This window comes from Coturnix japonica, chromosome 1, assembly GCF_001577835.2.
Source record: "Coturnix japonica isolate 7356 chromosome 1, Coturnix japonica 2.1, whole genome shotgun sequence".
In the NCBI taxonomy this organism is placed as follows: domain Eukaryota; kingdom Metazoa; phylum Chordata; class Aves; order Galliformes; family Phasianidae; genus Coturnix; species Coturnix japonica.
The window spans coordinates 18,700,501-18,724,903 of record NC_029516.1 but is presented as its reverse complement, the minus strand read 5'-3'; the positions used below and the strand labels follow the sequence as shown (position 1 = coordinate 18,724,903).

Genomic DNA, 24,403 nt, shown 5'->3' with positions numbered 1-24,403 from the left:
ATCTGCCTTTGCTGTGCACCAGACAAAAACCCTTAGTAGAAAAGGAAACCTACTAACAGTAAAACCAACAGGATATTATATTCTTCTGGATAAATGCAGTTTTACAGCTGCATCATCCACTGGCTTCCCTGGAATGCACTGCTTTCCCAGGAGTTCTTTCTTCTTTAAGCAAGTCTAAGTGGCACAAAAATCAGACTCTTGTTTCCCTTTTGAGTAAGTAAAATTCAAGAAAGAGGGCTTAGATGGCAACTGAAGAATTTAGACACTTATGTTTCTCATCTGGTGCTCTTGGCCTGAATCAGAATACGAGCAGTCTTCTGCAGTCTTGGGATTCCCAGCCCTCTGCACTTTCCATTCACTGTATGATACCAGGCCTGGTAGGAGATCTCTTTCTGCAGAACATGTTCTTATGTCCCGGACAACACTGCAATGAGAATAACCTCCAGGACTTCTCATGCTGCTCCAAATGATCACTCAGTTTTTTATCTAATTTACCAAGATAAATTCTCTTCCCTACACCACTCTCTTCATAGGTTTTCTGGATGAGGCAGTCCATAGCCAATGGTAATACAATAATATAGCAAACACAAATGTGTTAAAAGCATACACACTGCCCTTACAGATTTCCTCTTTTCCACTTCTAGCCAACACATACTGTCTTCTATGAGGACAAAGTAATGCCTCCTGTTTTATTATGCTGGCCCACAAAGTTAGAGGGGGACACTGGTGATAGGGCAGTAGAAGTACAACCTTCCCACCAACAGCCTGCTATATTGTGTTGCCATGTGACAGATGGTAGCACAGGGGCAGTCTGACAGAACGGCATCTGACACAGAAGTGCATATGAAGCAAAGCTGTGTCACAAAATTCCTCCATGAAGAAAAAACTGCACCCACTGACATTCATCAACGCTTGCTGAACATTTATGGAGACCAAAGAGTGGATACAAATACAGTGAAGCAGAGGGCAGTGCATTTCAGCACTGGCCACAGCAACATGAAAGACAAGCCACATTCTGGACAGCCACAAACAGCTATCATCATAAAATGAAGAGCATCTTGATCTGTTCATCCATGGATTACAACTTGAGAACTGTGTACAGAGCTTAATATCATCTTCAGTGTGTTGGAAGTGATGGTGGCAATGCTGGAATATCACAAAGTTTGCACCAGGTGGATCCCATGAATGCTCACACAGGAACAGAAAGAACACCATATGCAAGTTTGTCAGGACCTACTGAACCAATACAAGGCTGAAGGTGACAGTTTCCTGGATCACATCATTACCAGTGATGAGATGTGGTATCACCACTACAAGCCAGAGTCAAAACAGCAGTCCATGGAGTGGCAATGAGTGATCAAATAAAAAGTTCAAGACACAGCCCTCGATGGGAAAAGTATTGTGCACAGTCTTTTGGGACAGGAATGAGGCAATCCTTCCTGATTTCCTGAATCCGGACAAACTGCCAACTTTGAACACTACAGTGCAGTACTGACTAAGATGAAGGCTCGAAGTTCCTGAGTCAGGCCAGAAAAGACAATCTTTCTCTTGCAACATGATAACATCGTACCAGTCTGAAGACCATGGAGAATGTTACCAGTCTTGGCTGGACTGTCCTACCACAGCCACAGTGTAATATGGATTTGATGCTTCCTGACTTCCATCCATTTAGATCAAAGATGGACTGCATGGGCAACATTTTCCTAGTAATGATGCTGTCATAGCAGCTGTGAAACAGTGGGTCACCTCTGCTGGTACAGATTTTTACAAGTGTGACATGCAGGCTCTTGTTCATTGCTGGCGAAAATGCACAGATAATGATGGTGATTATGTTGAAAAGGAGTGTTTTGTAGCTGATAATTTGCTCTATCAAATGATGTTATTGTGCTCTTTGTATCTGTTGTGGTTTCCGTGGAAATAAATGGGAGGCATTACTTTTAGAGTGACCTATGCATAATCAGTACTTCTTCACATTTTAGTTCCTTTTCAACTTCACTTAATAATCTTTTCACACATCATCTCAACAGGCAAGTCTTGAGGCTGCCTGTGGCTCCGTGTGTGTTCATTAAGGCACACCTTTCAGACTGGTGAGTCCTTGTCTATGTGGCAGTTCTCAAGGAACTAAGCTTTTTTGAAATGGGACTTTCTGTATTTCAGCACTGCTGAGAAAAGCATACTCACGGCACGCAGTGAACTAAGAGCAGTGAGAAAGCTCGCCCTCTCTTTTGCTCTTTTGAGGGGATACATTTTAGAAGCATCCAGCTGGAGAATTACTACAGGATTCACTGCCTCTTTGAAATGTTCCTCTGATTAGTAGACTATTAATTATGATGACACTTTTCCACTATGATGCTAATATTTCAAAAGCCTTTACAAACAAACAAAAACAAACAAACAAACGAACTCAAGTAAATTTATCTGAATAAGACTAAAAATTACTATGGGGGATCAGTGTTATTTTAACACTGTGGAGTCGATGGACAAAATTTTAACCAGCTTGCAAGATCATAATGACATTGTAAATGTGGCAAAGCATAAGCCAAGTAAAAAACTAATGAAAATTATTAGAAGCATACTGTAGAATTATATACAAAATATGCTATTGTCCTTTTGCTACTTTTTTCTACTCTGTAAAATCATGTGCATATATGTATCAGAAAAGGGAATATACAGATTCTGATTCTGCCTCTAGAAATACTTCTGCCACAGAGCTAAATACTGTGAGCACCTTGTATGAAAGAACAAAAGCCTGATTTCTAAATGGGAATCATTTCAGCTCATAGAAATCACTTTTACACCTTTCTCAGAGTCCCTAGCTATTAAAGAAATGTAATAGGAAGACAGCTCCCACAGTTCCACATTCCTAACAGCAGTAACTTATTTCAGAGAAGACTTAAAGCCAGGTATCTATCTGAAGTCCCAAACAAGAAATCCCACAGTGGGGTAAAAAAAGGATGTCACTGTCCTTTGAGAGTTCAATCTCTCAACAAGCATGTCCCTTATTTCCTGTCATCCCACAAACAGGTCCCACTTAGAGAACCAAACTCCAGCTCTTCCTCCAGCTGACCCAGACATCCTCACAGCTTGTAGAAACACACCTAGTCAGTTCGTGCAGTGTGTCTGACAGAAACACTGCTTGGAGAACACACACAGAGACAAGAGGTTCTGCATGGTCAAAGTGTAAGCATGGAACAAACAATCCTGTTTTTGGTAAACATGAAAGATGCACTAACGCTCACAAACCTGATTCAGTCTTGCTCTGAAAACATTTTACACCCTCTATTTAGGACACAGGCAGTCAAGGGCAAGCAGCTTCCTCATTTAAGGCTTGACTTAAATGCTTAACTGTCCTGCCAGAAGGAGAGAGGATACAGTATCATTCTTTTCTGATCTGGGAGCATATGTAGATCCTAGCCCAGAGGAGCATTTTGCTTTTGGCTATTTAATTTGTTCAACTGAAATCAGTGTCCTTTTGTAAGACTTTTGTTTAGATGACTATTTTTCTCTGATAAGGGCTAGCAAACACAAGGATGTACATTCAAGAGCCATGAACCAGTTTAATCCTAAAAGCACAGTGTGCACTAAGGAACATAATGACAGTGGAAATACAAAAAAGCAGATCTACCAGTTGGCCCTAACACACAACACTGCCTCGTTTCTGTTGACAGTCAGAATGCAAAACTATTGATATGGCACAGCTGTCACTGTACTGAAACAATTATCACCAGTCTTTATTTAGTTCTCATCACGGCTAATAAAACTAACACCGTTTTGCTAAAACACTGCAACAGTTTTGATGATCCTTAGCAGTGTCTTGACTTCCCTTCATCATGACGTAGGAGCAGAGGAGCTCTGTCTTGCCTGAGAAGTCAGCTTTGTCTCCGCTGATATAACACACGCATCCTTCCAGAGCACATTCCTGAGCATGTGAAGACTACCTCCTCTGCTGAGCTTCTAGGACAGTCCTTAGCTGGGCCATGACCTGTGTCAGCCAACAGCCTCTCTGTTTCCAGACAGGCTTCAGAAGTTAACACGGGTCAGGGATCATTCCCTTCCAGTAGCCTGCATGCAGACCATGATTTAGGGAAATGGGATTTTATTGTACAGAGGTGGATTATTTGTGTCAGCTGGCCTTGGTGCCAGAGAACTGTGCCAGGTACATTTTGTTTACTAGCAAAGATAAAAAGCGCCTCCTAATACAAGATCTTTAATGAAGTCCACTGTAGAATTTGTCTTTATGTGAACACATTAGCCCTTACTGAATTGTCCCTCTCCTTAGCCTTTCAGTCCATTCATTTGTAGAATTACAGTTCATATCTATATCAATATAGGCATTACTTAGCAAATAACTTGGGGTCTCTGTCGCATACAAATGACCTTCATACAGTGGTAACAACTCAGCTGTGAAAAGGTGAACTAATTCTCTTAGCATATGCAATTTCCTTCATGTGTTCATGTGAGGGATAAATACACATGCAACCTAAACTGCCTTCAGGGAAGCAGAAAGAAAAACAGACCACAGGTCTTTAATAGCTACAATCTCTTGGTAAGGTGCTCCCGTATGCGGTTAGAGAATGGCATAAAAACCTCAACATTTAAGACAGCTTCAGCTTACCCACAAAAACAGGGGAGATATACCATTTAATGAGCATTAATCAACTTCCTAGTTTTTCCTGTTAAGTGGTTAAACACAATCAAACCACAATGACAAAAGAGTAGTTCAAAAAAGGTCAAGAAATGCTTCTAAAGCCTTGTAACAAACCAATGACAAATACAGAAAATAATACAGAAAAGCAAATTGCTGCTTTGCTCTAACCACTACTTATAGTTTCATTTAGGAATGGGAGAAGACTAAAAATACTAGATCTTTAGAGGAATATTTAAGGAACTAATATACTGTAAAATCCTAAATGAATGCATTAAGTTGCTTTTGTACTCCCTTGCCTCAAGCAGCTTAGCACAAATAAAATTTGATGCTAATCAGTCCTAGCAGTTTTCACAGAATCTGGAAATCTATTATTTCCTCTGGCTGCAGCTAAAAAATTTCCCAACAATTTCATTATTGATACTCACAAAGTATCTGATGTACATACAATTTTATCTTGGTGTTGACCTGCCATTGGCCTCTCTTGTCTGAGACACATTTAAGACAGCATTGGCAGAAAAATCACAGCTGAATTAGAAGAGTTTTTTGCATAATCCAAGTATCTATGACCATGGAAGGAAAAAATGAATGCTGTTTCTAACTGAAGCTGACTTGTGAAGGAAAAAAGGAAGGATATATATATTATGATTACAAGGTATTTTCCAGCCAATAACAAGACAAAATGCTCAGGGACTAAACAGATAAGTGCTTGTAAAAAAGCAACAAAAAGCACTGTAAAATTAAATGGGATGTATTGGCAATGGCTTCCCTTTATAATTAAAAATGATTCAGAAAGTGAAAATATTACCTAGAATAAATGCAAAACAAATCTGTTCCTCTTAAAAGCTGATTTCAAAATGTTTCAGTCTAATTCTCACTACTAACAATTTTTCTTCACACTTCACTCTAGATTTTCTACTTATGTTTTAACCACAAAAAATCATAACTCGTTGCAAATCTCAAATGCTATGCTGCACAAAACACTATTGATAAATGTCGTGTGACACAGTGAACAGAAGATAGATCTGTTTTCATCAGTGCGATGTGGTTTTTTTATTAACAAATGCCAATCTGTTGAGTAAACTTCTTGAGACTGTTCTTTACTTATTGTAAAGCATATGGTAAAATTCTTCCCATTACAGAAAGGCCATGCAGTCACGTGAAAAAGGCTGATTCCTACATCCCTCTGGAGACTTTCAAGTCAGTGATGCTCAGGAGATGCAAAATTTCCATAGAGTCAGAGTATTTCAGACTGCCTCACCAAAGCATGTGTGTACTCTCTGAAATCATATGGTAAAATGTTACTGCACTTTACTCATATCAGATTCCATCCAGTCACGGAATGCACACTATCGCCACAATTAAACATACAGCTCCTAATTTATGCAGTTCAGTGAGGTTAGGCTCTACAAAATCATAACTCCCACATTCCTGGGAGGCCTGTCTGAGTCTGGATCACAAAGGAACAGGAGCATCTCATGGCAGCCAAATGTAAAAAGACCTGCCACCAAGCCTGAAAAAGCACCAACCAGGTACAGCGCTGCTAGTTGCACAAGGCTGCCGGCCATGGATATCCACTAAAACCCTGAAGGATGCAAGCGAGCAGTAAAAGCAAATTAAAAAAAAAAAAAAAAAAAATGCTGGGAGAACTGATACCTTCACTTTCAGATTTATTGAAAGGAACTATGCCTTGAATTTTGGATGGCTGCACATAAAGTGGGAAGAGTAACTCCAGAATGTCATTTGTACTATGTGCTTCTGAAGAAGTAAATGCGTATGAAATGTGTAAGGCAAATGTGCATGAAGTAAATATTAGTCCCTCCAGACAGCAGCTATTAAAATGGATTACAGTAGTGCTGAAAGAAGAGAATTTGACCAAAAAGAGGAAAAAAGCACTTTAGAAAAGTGTTTCAGAAAAGAAGAGAAAACGTAAGGCAAAACAAAATGCAAAACAAGGCAAAAGGCAAGGAAAAGAACAAAACTGTCAATTACCATTTTGGCTTTAGATGCACATATGTAAATATACACACAGAAGCTTCAGATCACAACTCATCAAGCATACTTTCCACCCATCTCAATTCACATGCAAGCCACCGTCCCTACGCTGCTCTCAGTATGACATTGGCTAGATGTGTGAAGGTGACAGATGGAGTGCACCAAGGAGTTCACAAATAGCGTAAAGCTTTTAGATGGCAGAAAACAAGCATAGGAAAATACCTCTTCTCTTTCTAACAGATTTTAACGACTGGTATGAGTTAGTCAGACAACATTACTGCAAGCAGCTCACAGAGGCTCCCAGCACAAAACAGCTGTGGACATGTTAGAGCAGGTCCTGAGAAGGGCAATAAAAAAAAAATCAGAGGGCTGGAGCACCTCTCCGAAAAGGGGCTGAGATAGTTGAGTCTATTCAATCCGGAGCAGGGATGGCTCCAGGGAGGCCTCATTGTGGCCTTTTGACACATAGAAGTAGGTTTATAAGAATGATGGAGAGAGACTTTTTCCTGGGGCCTGTAGTAATAGGACAAAGAGTAATGGTTTTAAACGGAAGGAAGATAAATACAGACTGGATATAAAAAAGAAATACTTTTCAAGATGAGGGTGGTAACATATTAGAACAGATTACCCAGAGAAGCTGTGGATGGAAGTACTCAAGGTCAGGCTGGCTTCAGCTCTGAGAAACCAGATCTAGAGGAAGATGTCCCAGCCCACAGGAGGAAGTTTGGACAAGAGTATTTTTAAAGTTTTGTTTTCCAACCCAAAGCATTCTATGTTAAGTAAAAGCTGTAAGTATGGGGAACATGGAGTGAGACGAGTTACAGACTTGTTTTTCCAGGATGAGTTCTGAGGGAATGGGAACAGTCCAAATGCTTATACACTTAATGCAGATAAGCTAAAGGATATCACTTGGCTGTGTCTAATCACCCTACATGAAGCAAAAATGTCCATAAACAAACCCAGGGAAGGAGTAAGATGTTATGCTTGAATGATGCAGTCAACAGAAAAGTTGCCTTTGCACTAGTGAGAACCGGCCAACTGGGACAGGCAGGACATTAATAAATGCTACCAGCCAAACACAAACCAGTTTGGCAGCAGGACTTCCAGACAGGCAATAATAACAACCAAACAGTATCTAACCAGAGGAAAGAGAAGCTCCTGGCTCACCAACAGAAAGAGGAAGGCCTACATCTGTCAGTCCCAATTTCCAGACTTACTCCTATGAGAAATGCTAAAGAACTGTCAAGGCCCTCAATGCACCAAGAGGCTCTGCAACATCATCTCTTTCCCAGACTTGGGTATGGTTTGATTACATGTGTTCAAGGTCATCTCTGACAGAGCGCAAGTATTTGATCCTGAATCAGACCAGGAAAACAGCTATGTTGTGAGGGAGAGCCTCATAGATACCTCTGTACCTGTTGTTCAATTGACTGCTGCTTCTCAGCTCAGGCCCTTGTCCTTAGGTCCCCGCCCAAGCTATGACAATGGCCTTGTACCTTGCTGACTATGACCTTCCATGACCTCACTGACTTTGGACCCCATCACTATGAGCTTGTCTTGCAATCACTAGATTGTTTCATAGTTTCATAGTTTCATAGTTTCGTGCGGGTTGGAAGGGACCTTAGAGATCATCGAAGTCCAGCCCCCGGAATTCGAGCTTCTGTGTAGCAGAGCGGCACTTCTACCACTTGCGCCACAGGGGGGATCCATGTTACATGACCAGACCTGTTTTGTTCTCATTCAGATGAGGCCATGTCTCCAATTTGTATTACCCTTTTTACGTTGCTGCAAAGTGCTTCTTGGAGGAGTAAAGCCATCAACAGGTGAAATTTAAGCTGTCCAAATTTGGATCTTAATTTTGCAGACCTATTAAGGACAGAAAATCACCTCCTAAGTAGTGGTGTCTCCTGGATATTCACAAAAGGACAGAGAAGAATTCAAGGTGAGCCATGTGGCCAAAAGAAAGGTTATATAGATAAAGGCCATCTTCTGTAGTGCCCTCCCTCCCTTCTTCTCATGAAAACACTTAGATAAAAGGATACCATGACTATCAATCAGCTTACACTATCCACCAGATCATCAGATAAGACTATTGACCTGTATGTTTTATGTTGTAAAATCAATAAAAGAAAAGGAAAAAGAAAAAGAAAGAAAAATAGCAGCATAAAAATCCAAGAAGCTCAGCATGGTATTTCTCAGAGTGCTTCTTTTTGTATATTCTCATTGAGTGATACAATCTACTTCTCACAATTCCATCACAGATTAAAATCTAACGGGATACAATGTTCTCAGAAAATAGGTGGTCCTTACATACAGGAAATTCAATATAGACATTAAAGCAATACTGAACTTGAAATTACAGGTTGGACTTGCTGAAGAGAACTGCTAGACTGGTACAGATAAATTAAGTAATCCTGGATATGATGGAAACAGGTATTTTTGCATGATGGTGATCACTGACAGTAAGAGATTTATACCAGCTGAGTGCCCAGCCTTGACTGACATGAACAAGCAGTAAACAGAGATTTCATACCTGAAGCCTTTATGAGCATACACCAAGTTCTTGGTTCTCCACCAAGCAGTTGGAGCTACACCAGCTGACAATTTCAGCCCAAACTGGATTATACTTCTGCATTTCTGGTGAAGGGACCTTTCCATTGTGAGTGGTTTGTATTGTGCCACTAAAACAGGGCTTTATACAGAAACCTTTACTCAGGAAAAAATAGTAGAGCTACTTCTGAGATGAAGGTGTAAGATCAGACTTCAGATGCAGGTCCAAGATAAGATATTAAAGGGTATCATTTGTTGTTTTTTACATTATTAAGAATATTTGTGCAGGATCTATAATTAAAACTAAAAGAGATTGCTCCTCCTTTTGCCAGCAGCTGTGTTACATCAATTAAATGAGTAAATAAGATCTTTCCCCAGAGGGGATATCACATGACTTTCTATTGATTAAGACTGCAGTAGAACGTTATTTGCAATCTTATTGTATAATGGAAATAAGGAGGTAGCTGTCATGGTTTCAGAAGACAAATTACTGGTATCTTAGGCAATTCATAGGCCTCCTTCCTTCTTGCTGCTCTTAATTCTCAGTTAATACATGTCTTACAAGGCTTAGTTTCTTAAATCAGTCTACTACACTGTATTCAGCTCAAATCTGGGAATAAATGCGTGGCTTTGCATTATGATTGGTATTAAAGTGACTGTTCCATCTATCATTACTTCAGAGCCATGCATTATTTAAAAGGGTAAAACAATTTCCAAAAAAAAAAAAGGCATGTGGAATTAAAAATAGTTACCTCCTGCAGCATGCATGATTATTCCCAGGAAGGACAGGCTTCTCCCACCAGGCATGGCTTCAGAGGTGCTCTCCATATAGGACATTTTTAAGACAGCCCACTTTGCTTTACTGAATTTTCACAAGCAAACAATGTATCTGGAACAAGTTCACTAATCTCAAATGTGAAGTGCTACAGTGAGGGATGAGCCTTGAGACTGTGATGCATACATATCTGACCACAACCCAGCAGACGTTTTGCTCCTCTGTTGAGCTGTAAATCATTATGCCCTTCATGGGAGAACCAGAGGGGAGAAGAGGAATCTCCCTTTAGATGACCAAAACAATCTTTGTCAGTTTGAGAAACCTTCAAAACAAGACAGTCTTTCCTTACTTCTACTCAAATCTTCAGACTCAGTTAGAGAACCACAATGCTTTTCAAAATCCCTGACAGCAATATTTAACATTACCAGAATTGTCTTCGCCAAAGTCAAATAAATGGTCTTTAGTGGTTGTGAAGATGTGGGACATAAGACAAGATTCCTGAATGAAAAGAATCCATCTGAATAACACTGGGGATCAGAGCAGTGATAAATTCAGAGGAAAAGTCATTCTCCGCACAGAGCAAAAGTGCACAGTTTACCGTAATCTATTTACCAATGCACAGGGTTAAAAATTAAATGTCTGCTGCCTGATCTGTGACAGGCAAGATGATTGATTGGAACGTATTCCTCTTCCCATCCAACTTAGGAAGTTTAAAAGTGGCAGCCTTCGTTTTTCACCATTCATAAGAACTGAACTTAATAAGGTATGTGGAAGAAAATGAAGAGTATGACAGTAGAACTGTTGTCCAAAAGTAATTTCCCTCAAAGTGATAACAAAGACTGGGAAAAAAATATATATATATCCCTTTGAGGAAAATATGGAGGAGGTTAAGACTTCAAGGAAATCAAATCTATCCATCTAGGCATGCACATCATTAGCACTAGATTACTGCTGGCATATCTTTCCACTTAGGGAAATTATCTGGTTCTACTAAAAAAGAATTTTTGTTTAAATCTTATATTTCATTTTTCTTTACATTTGTAAAATAAATCTCAGCCTAGTCTTGATGAGTATAAACTCATCAAGTAGCATAAAAACAAAACCACAAGTCCCTGAAGGATTCAGACCTTCTCTGGCAGCTCAGAACATTAAAAGAGGTATTTGGAAGCTTAAATTAGGGACTGCAATCACTGCTTTTGCTTGTTTGTTTGTTTGTGACCTTAGAAAGGGCAAACCGATCATTTCAGATTTCAGTCTGTTTGATTTCAGTCTTATTTGAAAGTAAGAAACATGATCTACTCACATATTTCCTTGCATTTAAAATTCAAAAGAAAAGTAGAAAATATGCCTTACCTTAAAAAGTCTTAAAATATTTGCAACCATAATGGACACGGAACTTGCTGCAGCACCTATCACACCTGATATCTTGTCTGGCTTAGTGAAAATTGGTGGGTCGCCATTAGCACACTTCACGTCTGAACCATCTTTCTCTATCAACGCTTGTACAAATGTTAAGGATTGCTCCAATGCATAAGTGTCCCTGGAACATGTATCAAGGATCCGGACACCTAAGGTGATATTGGCAAGAAGATCAGGGTCTTTATTAATCTGATCGATTGCGTACAGCATTGCCTCTAGTCTGTGGATCCCTTTTTCCTTCTTGAGCTCCCCACAAGGCACCCCTCTATCCCCTTTCGCATGGACAGGGAACAGTCCTCCCAAGATGATGTCCCCATCCAGTCGGATGGAGTGGGCATATTCCTGACCATAAGTTCTTTGCATCAGAGTGAGAATCCAGCAGAATTTGGCTGTTAACAGGAAGAAACAATGGCAGGAAACTAATCGTTTTCCTTCGTTTACCATTTTCTCTGAAGACGTTGTTGCTATCCAGTTTCCAGATTTTCTTCTTGCTAAAGACTGAGGTTGACCATTTGAAACTGCACTTTCTGGAGGCTACCATCAGTGCCCAGTAAGTGATATAGAACCATACGGAGGGTAGAAAAATGATCTCAGCAGAAGTACATAAAACGTGCTTTACAAAGGATGTCCACTGATGTCATCAGCTGATCGGCTTTTCAGAGAGGTGGTTTTCAACTGCTCCTGATTGATGGTGAAGCACAGGGTAGTGTTTCTGGTCCTGATGCTGTGAGGAGGTCAATAACTCATGTCCTTCTATTTTGCCCTGCAGCTGAGGTACTTCTGGAAAAAAAAAAAAAGAAAAAAAAAAAAGAAAAAAAAAAATTTAGTTCAGCAGTTTTAAACCTGTCACACAGTGTATTTACTTTTGCAAAAGAGTTACTTTGCCTAGGTTTTACTTTTGGTGCTATGTAAGAGAGTAATTCTTGGCCTTCTGTGAATTTGAACACCTGGTGCACTGTACTACCAGCCAAGAAATTGATGATTCCAGCAGAGCAAAAGCCAAATCAGGGCAACTACACTTAGCTTGATTTTCGCAGCCTGACCTGTAATTCCTATTTACCTTCATACTGTGTGACATCCAAAACCAGATCTGATCCGTAACAGGTATTTTCTGTTTTGCTGTATCATTCTGTTCCAGCTCGCAGAAGTGCAACAGCTCCTAACACTTGCACTCACTGAGAGGCTCTGTGTGTGACAATGGAGTAATCAGATCTCCTCAATTTAAGTGCCCTCTTCAGCCACTGCAGTAAAAGCACGTTCAATTCATTTGGATATTAAACTGATTATTTTTCCCATGGAATTCACTCTTCTCTGGGTTCGCTATATATATAAAATGTCCGCCAGAATGTTTCAAAAGCTAAATTACTTTTTTGAAAAGGTAGCCGGTTTCCTAAGCGAAAAGAGCACAGCGTGTTCTGCTGGGAAAACAGCTGAACATCCAACATTCCTTTTCTGACATTTCACTTGATCTAAGGTCCAACATTAACAAGGTCTCCGTTCTCCACCTGCATTTGGACCACGAAAAATAAGAAGAACGATGTGCCCCCACTGACATCTGGAAAAGTCCCACTGATTTTAATGAGGCTGGGAATACATCCTAAGTATCTGAATTCCTGTTATAAAAACCTCCAAATGGCCAACTCCCAAGTGAGTGGCATTTATTTATTTTAACATTTAACAAAACTGCACATGCCTGAATAATTTTTTTAGATCTCTGAGGAGAGAGAGAGAATTAATTTCACCTAAAATTAGATATGCACACTCTGGGCAGCCGCAACTGAATCCATCTCTCCAGGCACCTATTAGACACTCTAGAGAGCAGAGGACATTCTATGGTGCAGCTTACCTGAACGTTCTTTTTTAATAAATAAATGAATTTAAAAAAAAAAAACACTCTTTAATTTCTGATGAAACAAATCATACTGAACTCTGTAGGTATGTGCTTAGTCCCAAGCGATCTGACTGATTCCTACCAAAATATCACCAAAATAGAAGAGAATCGATCCATCCACACCGTTTCTCTAAGACATTTTAAATTATTTTCCACAAGTTGTTTATATAGTTTGTGGTAACAAAACTCAAAATGCGATTCTATAAGACCTGAAACTGATCATCTTCAATTGATTTTATGTTGTGTGAGTTTTTTTCCCCAGATGATAATACTGAGCTCACAAAAGCCAAAGAAGAGTTTTAAAACAGTTTGAAGACCTGGGAAAAATATTCACCACGGGAAGCCTTCCATTTAATGAAAAGGTATCTCACTGTGATCTGGTAGCAGAGCAGTGACTTGAAAATGAAACTTTTCTAATTGGTGTGAATAAAATCACTGCAGTTGGGAACAGCAGATCACAAGACTTTCAGCACTTCTTAATATTTAGCTTTGCTTGAGTTTGGCTCAGGGTTGAATCTTAATGAAAAAAGGCCGTGCTGTTTCCCATGATAAGACCATCATTCTCCTTCAGCTCCTCTTGGACACACGGTTTACAAATCTGCTCAGACGTCAGCCCCGTGAGCCAAACTCAGCCTCAGTTACAAATGGAGGAACTTAAGCAACACCACTGGCTTCCCACAGGTTGATCCAGTCTCATGGGATGATGCCTAAGGACAGAATCCAGCCTAGGCCATAGAGTAAGGATTGTATTAAGTATTAACTAGCCACCACTAGCTGACGGCTTGATTGCCTTATTGGAAAAACACAGCTAAGGGCTCAAAGCAGCAAGTGAAAGATGCAGCTACACCTAAAATAGACGCTATTTCCTCTCTGGTTCCATTGTGAACAACCAGCCCATTAGGCTCCACGTGTTCCTACAGCCCATGCAGGGAGTGATCCTCTGAGGCAATAAAAGATGTCAGCTCCTATTTAACACTGTGTGGAGAGCAAGAAGGCACCATTGCAAAAGTGAAAAATAACAGGAAAGGAAAAACACCGCTTTTTCTATTGCTCAGTCTCAGGTCAATCCCTTACAGCCAAAGAATGCCACAAAATTAAAGCAACTTCTGTATAAACAGCAATGAATTCAACTATTGCGACCCAAATCCCAGCAACACTGAGAAGCTAAAATGAACCCGGTACGCTGACTGCAAAGCCTTATCTGGAAATGGGGGGAAATTTAAATGAATTGACAATAAGCATTTTTTAACATTACAGTCTACATAAGCACTAATGGCTCTGCCCAAGCCCGCATGCTTCTTTGTTGCAAGTGTCCACAGCTTGTCTATAAAGCAGAAATAAAATTTTAAAATGTTCTTTTTAAAAATTTAAGACCTTTTAGTCTATTTTTATGTTACCTACGAAATAAAAGCTTTCATTACAACGCCTAATTTATTCATGCCACGCTGCTTTCCATATATTGATTAACGCCAACTTTTAGAGAACGCTGCAAGCCCACGTTGCTAAGCAGGAAGCACGTGAGATAAATGAATCCCATTTTTATCAATGAATTTCTGTGGGAAAGCATGGGCTGCTGAGCTATAAAGTCTGAATGAGCTTTTCCTCACGCGCTGAGATCTCACTTGAAGTAAAATGCTGTCCTTCTCAGACTGACCATAAAAGTTTGAATTAATGCAAATCTATTCTCAGTTTACCGGGTTCCTCCCTGTAGCACTCACTGCTCACTGAAAACATGACCTCTGTGAAAATATTCACACATTCCCCCAGCACAGTTCAAGAGTGAGCTCACTACAAAGCCTTGCTTCCAGTCACCTTGAAATGCATGCCTCTTTTGGTTTTAATTCATTAAAAATATCTGCCACTATCAGAACATACTGCTATTTTTAAAGTCAGCATTTCAGCACAGACCTCCACTCCTTCTGCTTGAATGTCTATTTATTTTTAAACCTAAGGAGGTGGGGTGCTGCAAGACAGCGGACGTGAAACTTCTGCTCGTCGAGTCTGGCTCTGGCAATGCTTCCTCATGATGGCACTTAGCACTGCCAGACATCGGGAGCGCACGGACGGGCACAGCTGTACTGTGGCACTGCTGGGACCTCACTGCTCCAACACAGAGCACTGAAAGGGGCTCCGTGCAGAAGGTCTCTGTGTGAAGATATCTAAGCAGCGAGCTGAACGCGATGGATAAGTAATTATATAAATGTAGGCAGGGTCTTCATTTTGGTAACAGACCTCCAGAAAGAACAATCTCCAGTCAGCACTGAAGATGGGGCTGAAAACCACAGGAAGGTTTTGTATCACCTGGACGTGCTTTGGAGAAATGCCACAACGCAGGAGCAAGGGCTATTCCTGCATCACAGGCAGGACAATGGATTTGCTGAACTTCAGGGGACACTTCTAATTGAGGCTGCCAGCCAGACACACGTGAACCTTCACTGACAGACCGAGAAATGGTGAGGGGAAACATCTGTGAAAAATATGCACAGTTTTGTTCGAGGACAAAAAATGCATTTGTCATAGCGTTTGGTGCATGGCCGGCACTTTCCTAAAATGAAATAAAAAGAGATCATCCGCGACTTGGAAAAGGAGGAGATTTAGGGAGAAGATCCATTTCTACTTGCTTGTGTCCATCAGATGCCCCTCACTGCACAACCCATCTAGTTTCACTGAATGAAAGCAAAGCAACAGTATCTCCCATTCAGAAGTTCCGGGGAGAAAAATTAATGCAAAAATGTGGTTATTTTGACTTCTTACTGCCAATGCTACTTCTGAACTTCCAGTTGCTATCTGCCTGGCTATGCTCATTGTAGTGCCCATTAAAGTCGCCTCCTTCTCCTACAGAGCGTTTGCCAGTGAACAAACAGCCAGATTTCAGCACAGAGCAGGTAAAGAATTGCCACCTGCATGCAGCACCCTGACACATAGAGAAGATTAATGGGGTTTGCTAACAACAGAAGGGAATTCAGACAACCTTAGGCCTTGGCATTGCAGCTCCTAACTAACAGGAGAATTCCTCACTGATGTAAGCAGTGTTATCTTCCCCAGCCCCTCTGTAGTGACTGGCTGTGCCTTGCCACCACGGGAATCTCTAAGCAGCAAGCAGCACTCTTCTGAGCCACCCTCATCACCGCGCTTACGGGAGCTGACTCTTCCCAGCTCACCATGAGGGAAATATCTCCCCTCGTTCTGATCAGCCGCTTTTCAAGCATCCCAGAGTGCCTGCCTTCACTTTCTTCCCCACAAAAATACATCTTCCAAACAAGCTCCGCTGCTAGAGCAGCTCCAGTCCTCCTGCCAGGGTGAGACTAAGGGAAGCTTACTCTCCTTCAAGAGAAAAACTGCATCAAATATCTCCCTCTGCCCTTGCCTGGACTCACAGATGAATAAGCTCCATCAGTATTCACACCTTTAGAGTTGACTTCACCTCCGGTCCGGCAAGTGACGATCAAGGAGATTTGCCCAGGCAGCCTGGAACAGCTTTTCTTGATATTCTGGTTCCCACTTCCCCCTCTCCCAACCCGCTTCCAGCCCTCAGCCGGCCCCGCCGAGCTCAAGGCGAACGGCGCCGCGCTGCACCGCCCGGCCACCCCCAGCCCGGGGAACCCCCCGACCCCGCCGCCCCGCGACCTGCGGCCCACGGCCGGGCCGGGACCCGCGGGCACCCCTCGGCTGCGCGGCCCCGAGGGACGCGGGGAGCACCCGGGGCCGGGGGAGCCGCCCCCGGCATCGCCCATCGCCGCCGCGCTTCTCCAAGGAAGGGAGCCCCCTATTGTTCTCCGCTTTACTTCGCCGAGCTGTTTTTCCTTCCCTCCCTTCCCAGGCTCATCCCTACCCCAGCCGGCGCCCGGCTCTCAGGGATTCCGGTTCATCCCCTCGGTTGGCTCCCGAAGCTCCGGGCCGGGACCGCTTCGTGCCGCCTCGCCCCACGTCGTCCCCCCCTGCCCCGCCGACCCGGGCTGCTCCCGGCCCCGAGTCCCGCACCTTCCGGAAGCGCTATAGCAGGAAAAAAAGAAAAAAAAAAAAAAAAAAGAAGGGAAAAAAAAAACAAAACCCACAACGAACGTCGCCTTTAATTTCCAGCCGCCGGCGATTCCTTCCTCTGCTGCTCAGCCTTCACGCGCCCGCGTTCCCCTCAAAGCAAATCCGACTTTCTCTTAATGAACGCTCGGACCCGGAGGTCAGAAGCCCGCAAACTCCTAAATGCCAACGCCGGATTGCGTGCACTTTGGGTCACCGATCGATTCCTATTACTCCGATGGTGGGGGTTTCTGCTATGGGCTTTAAAGCCGCGTTCAGCGCGCACCTGAGGCACTCCGCTCCCGGCAGCACGCCCTGCACGGGGAGCCCCTCGGCTCCGCGCCCCCTCCCTTCCTCGGGGTTCCCCGTGCCCACCCCCAGCTCCCAGCCCTCCCTGAGAGGCGGCGGCTGGCGGCGGGCAGGGCTGCCTTGGAACCGCTCGGTGTCCGCGGGCCGGAGAGGGACAGCGGAGCGACGGGAGCGGGAGAGCCCCGCACCGCGCAGCGGTCCCGCTCTGAGCAGCGGTCCGCCCTGAGCTCGCGCTGTGCCGGGACCCCGCGCTCTGGGGCCGGGAGGAGGAAATCGTCAATAAAATGATAAATAATTAAAGTTATATATATATACATATAAATATGTATATAGAACCACACACAAAAGCCTCCTCCCGGGCGAGGAGGATCGCTCGCGGAGGGGAAACTTGCGCTATCCGTGGGCTCCTCGCCCCGCACCACACGAACCGGAGACACGCGCGCCGCCCGCACACAGATACCTCGCCGGGAAGGAGTTGCACATCCACAGTGCTGCGGAGGTCACTGGAATTAACGGCGGTGCCGATCGGAGGAGCGTGAGCTAATCCCGCAGCCCGCACTGCCGCCGGCCTGGGACGGGGACGGAGCGCGGTCCGGCGGCGCTGCAGACACCCGCGTTCCGCCGAACCTCGCACCGTCTCCTTCCTCACTCCTCCTCCCCCTCTCCTTAAAAAAAACACAACTTTTTGGGAGCGGCGGCTCAGCCCCGTGACTCTCTCCACCCTCCCGCGCCGCTCGGTTGGGGGCAGCCCCGCGCCGCTCCGGCCGGGCCGGGCCGGGAGATACCGCCCACCGCCCCCCGCCGCCCGACCCCCCGCCCGTAGCGGAGCGTACCGCGGGGCGGGCAGGGCAGAGCGGGGCACGGCGGGCACCGGTCGGGCCGGCAGGACGTGGCACGGCTCGGCTCGGCTCGGCAGAGCGCTGCCCGGATCTCCGCACTTGTAGCTGTTCTCGGTGCTGAAGGCGGCACGACTCGGCACGGCTGCGGGGCGGGGGCTGTTGGACGCGGCCCCGCCGAGGTCTCCCCACGCCCGCCGAGCCGTACCCGCCCTCCCCGCACCGATGTCACGGGGGCGGTTTCCCTACACTTTTGGTCTCGTCCCCTCGTTCTCCGCCCGGGGGGGCTTCCCGTCCATTCCCGGGCACCGGGGTGGTTTCGGCCGAGGGACGCGGCCGGCAGCGCCGCGCCGCAACAGGTGGGCTGCCCCCGCACCGCGATCTCGCCCCGGGTCCTTCCCCGCCCTCACCGGGAAGGGCGCGGAGCTTCCCCGGGGCCGCAGCGGCGGGGCCGCACCCGCCCGGCAGCGCCCGGCGCAGCCTCGGTGAGAAGGTTCCACCTCGAGGGCGCCCGGCGCTACTGCAGCTCGAGCGGCGCGGCCCGGGCTGAAGAGCGGGGAGGGCTCAACGGGGCTCCCTAATCCAGGGGATCCTAATCCAGGCCAGGCCGAGCTCTTTCCTTACTAATGAGCGGCGCTTTGCTTTGTGTTGCTTTGCACAGAGCTGACTTGCTTACGTGGAACGTGGAGCTGGAAGGAGGAATAATTCCCACTGTGCTCCCATGTATCCAGCCAGTGCCGCCACTATCATCTTTGTTGGGTGCTACATCCCAAATGTATATCTATCCCAGGTCAGCTGCAGTCTGATACAGTCTGACAGTATCTGATGTGTCCTTCAAGCCTTTAACTTCTGCTGTGGAGAAGCTCTTTCACTGTTGGTCAATAACACTTGAAATTGGCCAGGCCTTAGACAGAATTTATTAACTAATGTCTGCATTTGCTTTTTTTCTCTAACCCTTTCATGAGAATAGACTGGCAAGCTGTGATTTCACTGACACCATAGCAGAAATCCACGGGTTAAACCCTGATGTTCAGCCTGAATGAGATCTGCTGCCCTCCCTCCACCTCTCTCAGCCACATCTTTTCTAGAGCACAGTTCTGGGGAGGTGGGGACTGCATCTTATTCCATATGCTTACAGCAAGTAGCTTACTGTGTCTCAGGCAGGAGTATGATAAATAAACCCATAACCGAAGAGATGAGTGTTGTGTTTTGACTAAATGCAAGCAGAGAAGATAAATATTTGGGGACAGGCAGGAAGAAAAGAATGAGAAGCTTTGCAAGAAATGGTTATGTTTCCCGAGGATATATGACACAAAAGAGAAGCAATATACATCCATCATTCTTTGAGTAGGATCCCTCTGATTCAAGCTCGATGTCAGATTGTACAGAAGACTTATGTGAGGGCTGGTGACACAGCTGTCTGCACTCCTAACTCAGGTGAAAGAAACCCAGTTCTGGACACCAAGCTACCGTAAAGAAGCTCTTAAATGACCTTTACTTGAGTGGGAAGGCCTTGTTCTCAGGGGAAGCATCTTGCATGTTAGGTCACAGGCATGGATTAAAGGGAACAGTAAAATGTCAGGGCCATAGATCTAGTGGGTGGCAACCCTGCCCACAGCAAAGGGTTGGAACTAGATGGTCTTTAAGGTTCTTTCCAACCCAAGCCTCTCTATGATTCTATGGAGACATGGCCTGAGAAACTGAAGTTTTAATTACTGCATCGAATAAATGCTTGCTCTGAATATCTCTCCAAAGCCAAGCAAGATCAAATGCACCAGCCCTTCTCTGTGACTCTACTTCTCCAACAGGGAAGACATCATGCCCCAGGAAGCCAAGCAATGGTCTGGGCTAAACAGTTCATGTTGGAGCATCATCACTCCATAATCACACTCACAGATATTAATGACATTCAAATAGGGCTGATTTTTGCAACCTTGAAATAGTGCAAAGTAAAGCACTCTGAGTTCAGGAGTTTTATGTTATTATTATTCCTACCCAACAGACAAGAATGCAACTTTTGGAGTTATTCAGAGACAGAGTTAAACCAAGGGAGGTAATAAAACCACTTGAATAATCACTGTTAGGCAAAGACATGCTGATTAACAGCTACCAAGGAATACGGAGCCACAAAGCCAGCAGTTTCCACTGAAGTGATGGTGGGTGCTGGGTTCTAAGTTGTAAGATGTGTTTAAATATGGGGATCAAATTTTATCAACAAAACACAATCACTCAAGAAAGGACTTTTGTCTTGTGTGCATCTCTCTAAGGCTAATATTTCTGCAGTATATATGTAACACGGTGAAAAAAGGAAAAGGGGAGAAAAGGCATTTCATGGTATAAACTATGACAAAAATTATTATCTGGAGGCCAAGGAATGTGTGCATTCATCTGTAGAACGTAACATACCTTCAGAAGGCCCCAGTTGTGACTTATTTCACATAAACTTCTCAGCAGCGAACAATGGATGTCAAGGCTTAAACCATAAAAAAAGAAGATAGCTATTCTGTAGGATAGGTAGCACTCTGACTTTCAGAATCAGAATATTTTTAGTGTATTAATTTCCAAGCGTGTCTCACAAAGTTCGCTATGCTGGAAAATTGAGCGTTTGGAAATCATCCCTCTGCTGGAAGGAATGGCACAGGAGTCTCATCCTGTGGGTGGGGATTTGGGACTGTGCTGAGCAGGAAGCAGCGCCAGCTGCTCTGCATGGTGGGCAAGAGGGTATGGCAGGACAGCACCTTTGACAAGAGATGCACTGCCACAGCAGCCAAACAACAGGATAGAGCAGGTCTGGTGGCAGAAACCAGGACAGGTTCATGGTGGTGAGGCAAGATTGAGGTCAGGCTGGGACGTCAGGCTGGAGGATGAGAATCTTTATCAGAGCTACATGGAAAATCGCACAGTTGCAGCAGGTGAGGAAAGAGCAAGAAAGAGTGTCAGAGCTTTAAAAACTCCCAAGAGATGCTGGGGATGCCATAACAAGGTTTCCTACAGCTTTCTCACAAAGATCTCTTCTCAGCAGCCTGACCCCATGCCACATGGCTGCACCACATTCCAGCTGCCTCAAACAGAGACAGCCAAACCCAAAGGAGAGAGCGGGAGGTGGCCCTGATGTTCATACTGGTCTGTCTGCACTATATTCTCTTTTACTACCCTTTTCTGCTCAGAGCTAGAGGATGACAGTGACACATCTGTCCTGAACACTGTCATAAAACTCAATCAACTTTCTTGAGGCACAGCAATGTGGTTGAAATATGAAGGAAATCCATCCAGAAGCTAGAGCTGGTGGACCCATAGCAAATTTAAGTGAAAGATACAGTATATTTATAATCAAACACCATGTTTCCAAACTGCAGTGGATGATGAGCCTGCGAAATCCTCTCCCACACAAGTTAGAACATTGAAGTCAGCAGAGACAGTCGTGAAGCAACGTAATATTTGCTAAAGAGAAGAGAGACTCAGTCCTAATTAACTAAAAATTACAACACCCACAGAGGGAGTTATGCATTGTTATACTTTTATAATGGGGACAGTCTCCACTAGCATGTCCTCTAGGATAATGACTGTGTGGTTTTATGTCTATATCTAATAAAGTGCCTATATGGATACTAAGTTCTGCAGCTTCTAAAAACTTAGTCTTCCATTTTGTCCTTCACTAATGGAAAAAATGAAACCACGTTTAAGGATGCCTTTCATTCTAGGCTACTTAAACTGATAGATAGCTATATATAGTGATTACTTCACCAGTCTTTGAATTGCTGACATCTTTGAGGTGAGGAACAAAAAGGGTTTATAAATCAGGAAGTAAAGCCACATTACCTTTTCCATGTGTGAGCCATAACTTTCCGTCTTGCACAGTAGCAGATGAAAACAGCTATTTTACACAAAAACAAATCTTTGCATTCCTGTACCCTTCCAAAGAAATTATTTGCATAAATGTCATTTGCCAAACAACAAGTAGAGCTGATCATGCTCAGCCTTGTTCCGCTTTGTAGACTGTTGGCAAAATCTTCTGAGGTTAGCAGCGCATGGAAATAGCTAATCCTCAGGTCTGGTGTTGCCATTATTTTGGGGGACAGCAGAATTCACCAGAAGACTGTTTTCTAAACTAAGTGCATGAAATGACCTGCATACTCCCTAGATGAAAAACATACTCAAGGTTCAGTATAAGGTAAACTCGATTCTCCTTTTAATACTGCGTGTTAGACAGAAAGAAAACAAACCATTAATCCATCGTCTAGAGTTCAAGGCACTGCACTGCAAAGCCAAACATTTCTTTTCATGCCTTGCTGCAGAAGCAATAGAACTGCACAAGTAGGAATCATCACAATCGTGTACAAAGACTCACCTGAAGTAATGAAATACTTTGCTTAAACGTGATTGCATTTTTAAGTGTCGTGAGATCCACTGTCATACAGTGTTGCATAGGAAAAACATTTTGAAAAGGTTCTAAGAATTCCCCTAAAACCACAGTGCCCATATGGGCTGCCAGTGTATGGCCAACTTCACGTTCAGCCTATGGTCATCCTCTGAGTAAACTCAAAGGAATGAAGTTAAGTAGATTATGGTGTCACCTGATGTTCATAACCTCACAGTAAGCATGTGAATGTGTTTTAATAACTGTTGCACCTGAAGCTACTGTTTAGAATGATGTAAGTATATTGTAACGTTCCTACTTAAAAGACATGAAAAACTGAGGTGAATTTTTGTAGAGGGGCAACAGATACAGGCCCTCAGAGCAAGTTCTCAAACATTTAAAGTGTAAACTCCTGTACTTTAAATATTCTTCTAGGCTCTCTGTGTAAATGCAAAATATGGAAATGGAAAGAAATAGCTACTTTCCAGGCAGTGAGTCATCTGATATTACCATAGATGTCTAAATAGAACATCTAAATCATGCCTGAGAAGTGTGTTTTTCTCTCTACAGACTATAAAAAGAGTCTAGACAACTGGCTCAGATGTAAATGTCTGCATTGTAGATGATCAGAGTGAGGTGAGGTATATCCACCTCTGGAACATGGGAAGAAGCAGATGGTAAAGACAGCAATAAAGACAACAGGTCAGGTTCCAGTTCTGGGAACACACATCACCAGTTTGTCACCAGCTTAGTGCTTGTTATATCTGTTCTGCTGGCAGGTCATACTCCAGTAGTAATGACTCTGTTCCTCTCCCATCTCTTTCCTCCCAGTAAGTTGCTGACAAATATTAAAAGTTGCCTTAAAAAAGCAGACCGTCTGCATGCCAAGTATTCCAAAGTGAAAAGGCCTCAGAAAAGAAATACTCTGCATTTATTAAAGTTATGTACCTAGATAGATAGAAATAATTTTGCAAAATATTCCTATCAAAACAAAAAAGTAAAATTATTTGAAATGAAGTTAAGCAGTAATTTTAATCAATTGCCTATGTAAATAGGAATGGCTGTGGTTATTTTTTTTCCTGCTCAACTTTCACATGAACAAGATATAACTGAGCTGAAGCTCAAGATATGCATATGATGACTTTTTACATCCATATGGCATTCTGTGGGGGAGTTCACATTACCATTTCTGCTTGGATCATGAGCACACTTCTGAAGTAAACCTCCCAGTTGTCCCCACTTACTATATGCTTTGGTTAATGTAGCAGAGCAGACTTGGACTCGTAGACTAGATTCCTCTCTAGAGGAAACCAACCTAGAGCTTGCACTCTAGGAATGCACATGAAGTGCTACAACTGCTAACAGATCAAACAAGAGCTAGTCTGAAGTCACCCTCCACATCAAATATAGTGTGGCCATCAGCTCCTCAGCAACTGATGTTTGTTTCTATAGACCTGAACTGCTCCACAGTGCTTTAAAGATAGGCATAGCAGTATTGGATTGAGGTTACAGTCTTGAAAACAGTTCCCCTAAGAACCAGAGCTGTGGGACCAGACTGGAGTTCTAAGATAGCTAGATCTTGTAACTAATTAAAGGCTTGGATAGTCCA

The 24,403-nt window shown here is 43.6% G+C and overlaps 2 protein-coding genes across 4 annotated transcripts in view; both read right to left on the bottom strand.

Moving 5' to 3' along the window:
* The window catches only part of GRM8 (glutamate metabotropic receptor 8), a 314,741-nt gene extending 302,890 nt beyond the window's left edge, over nucleotides 1-11,851 (bottom strand). For both annotated transcript variants that reach the window (XM_032442703.1, XM_015852739.2), the window contains exon 1: nucleotides 11,319-11,851. In XM_032442703.1, coding sequence (XP_032298594.1) covers nucleotides 11,319-11,828 — 510 coding nt within the window. In that variant the 5' untranslated portion in view covers nucleotides 11,829-11,851. The remainder of the gene's footprint in view (nucleotides 1-11,318) is intronic.
* A 234-nt stretch (nucleotides 11,852-12,085) lies between these two features.
* The window catches only part of ZNF800 (zinc finger protein 800), a 54,946-nt gene continuing 42,628 nt past the window's right edge, over nucleotides 12,086-24,403 (bottom strand). For both annotated transcript variants that reach the window (XM_032442718.1, XM_015852667.2), the window contains exon 7: nucleotides 12,086-12,164. In XM_032442718.1, coding sequence (XP_032298609.1) covers nucleotides 12,138-12,164 — 27 coding nt within the window. In that variant the 3' untranslated portion in view covers nucleotides 12,086-12,137. The remainder of the gene's footprint in view (nucleotides 12,165-24,403) is intronic.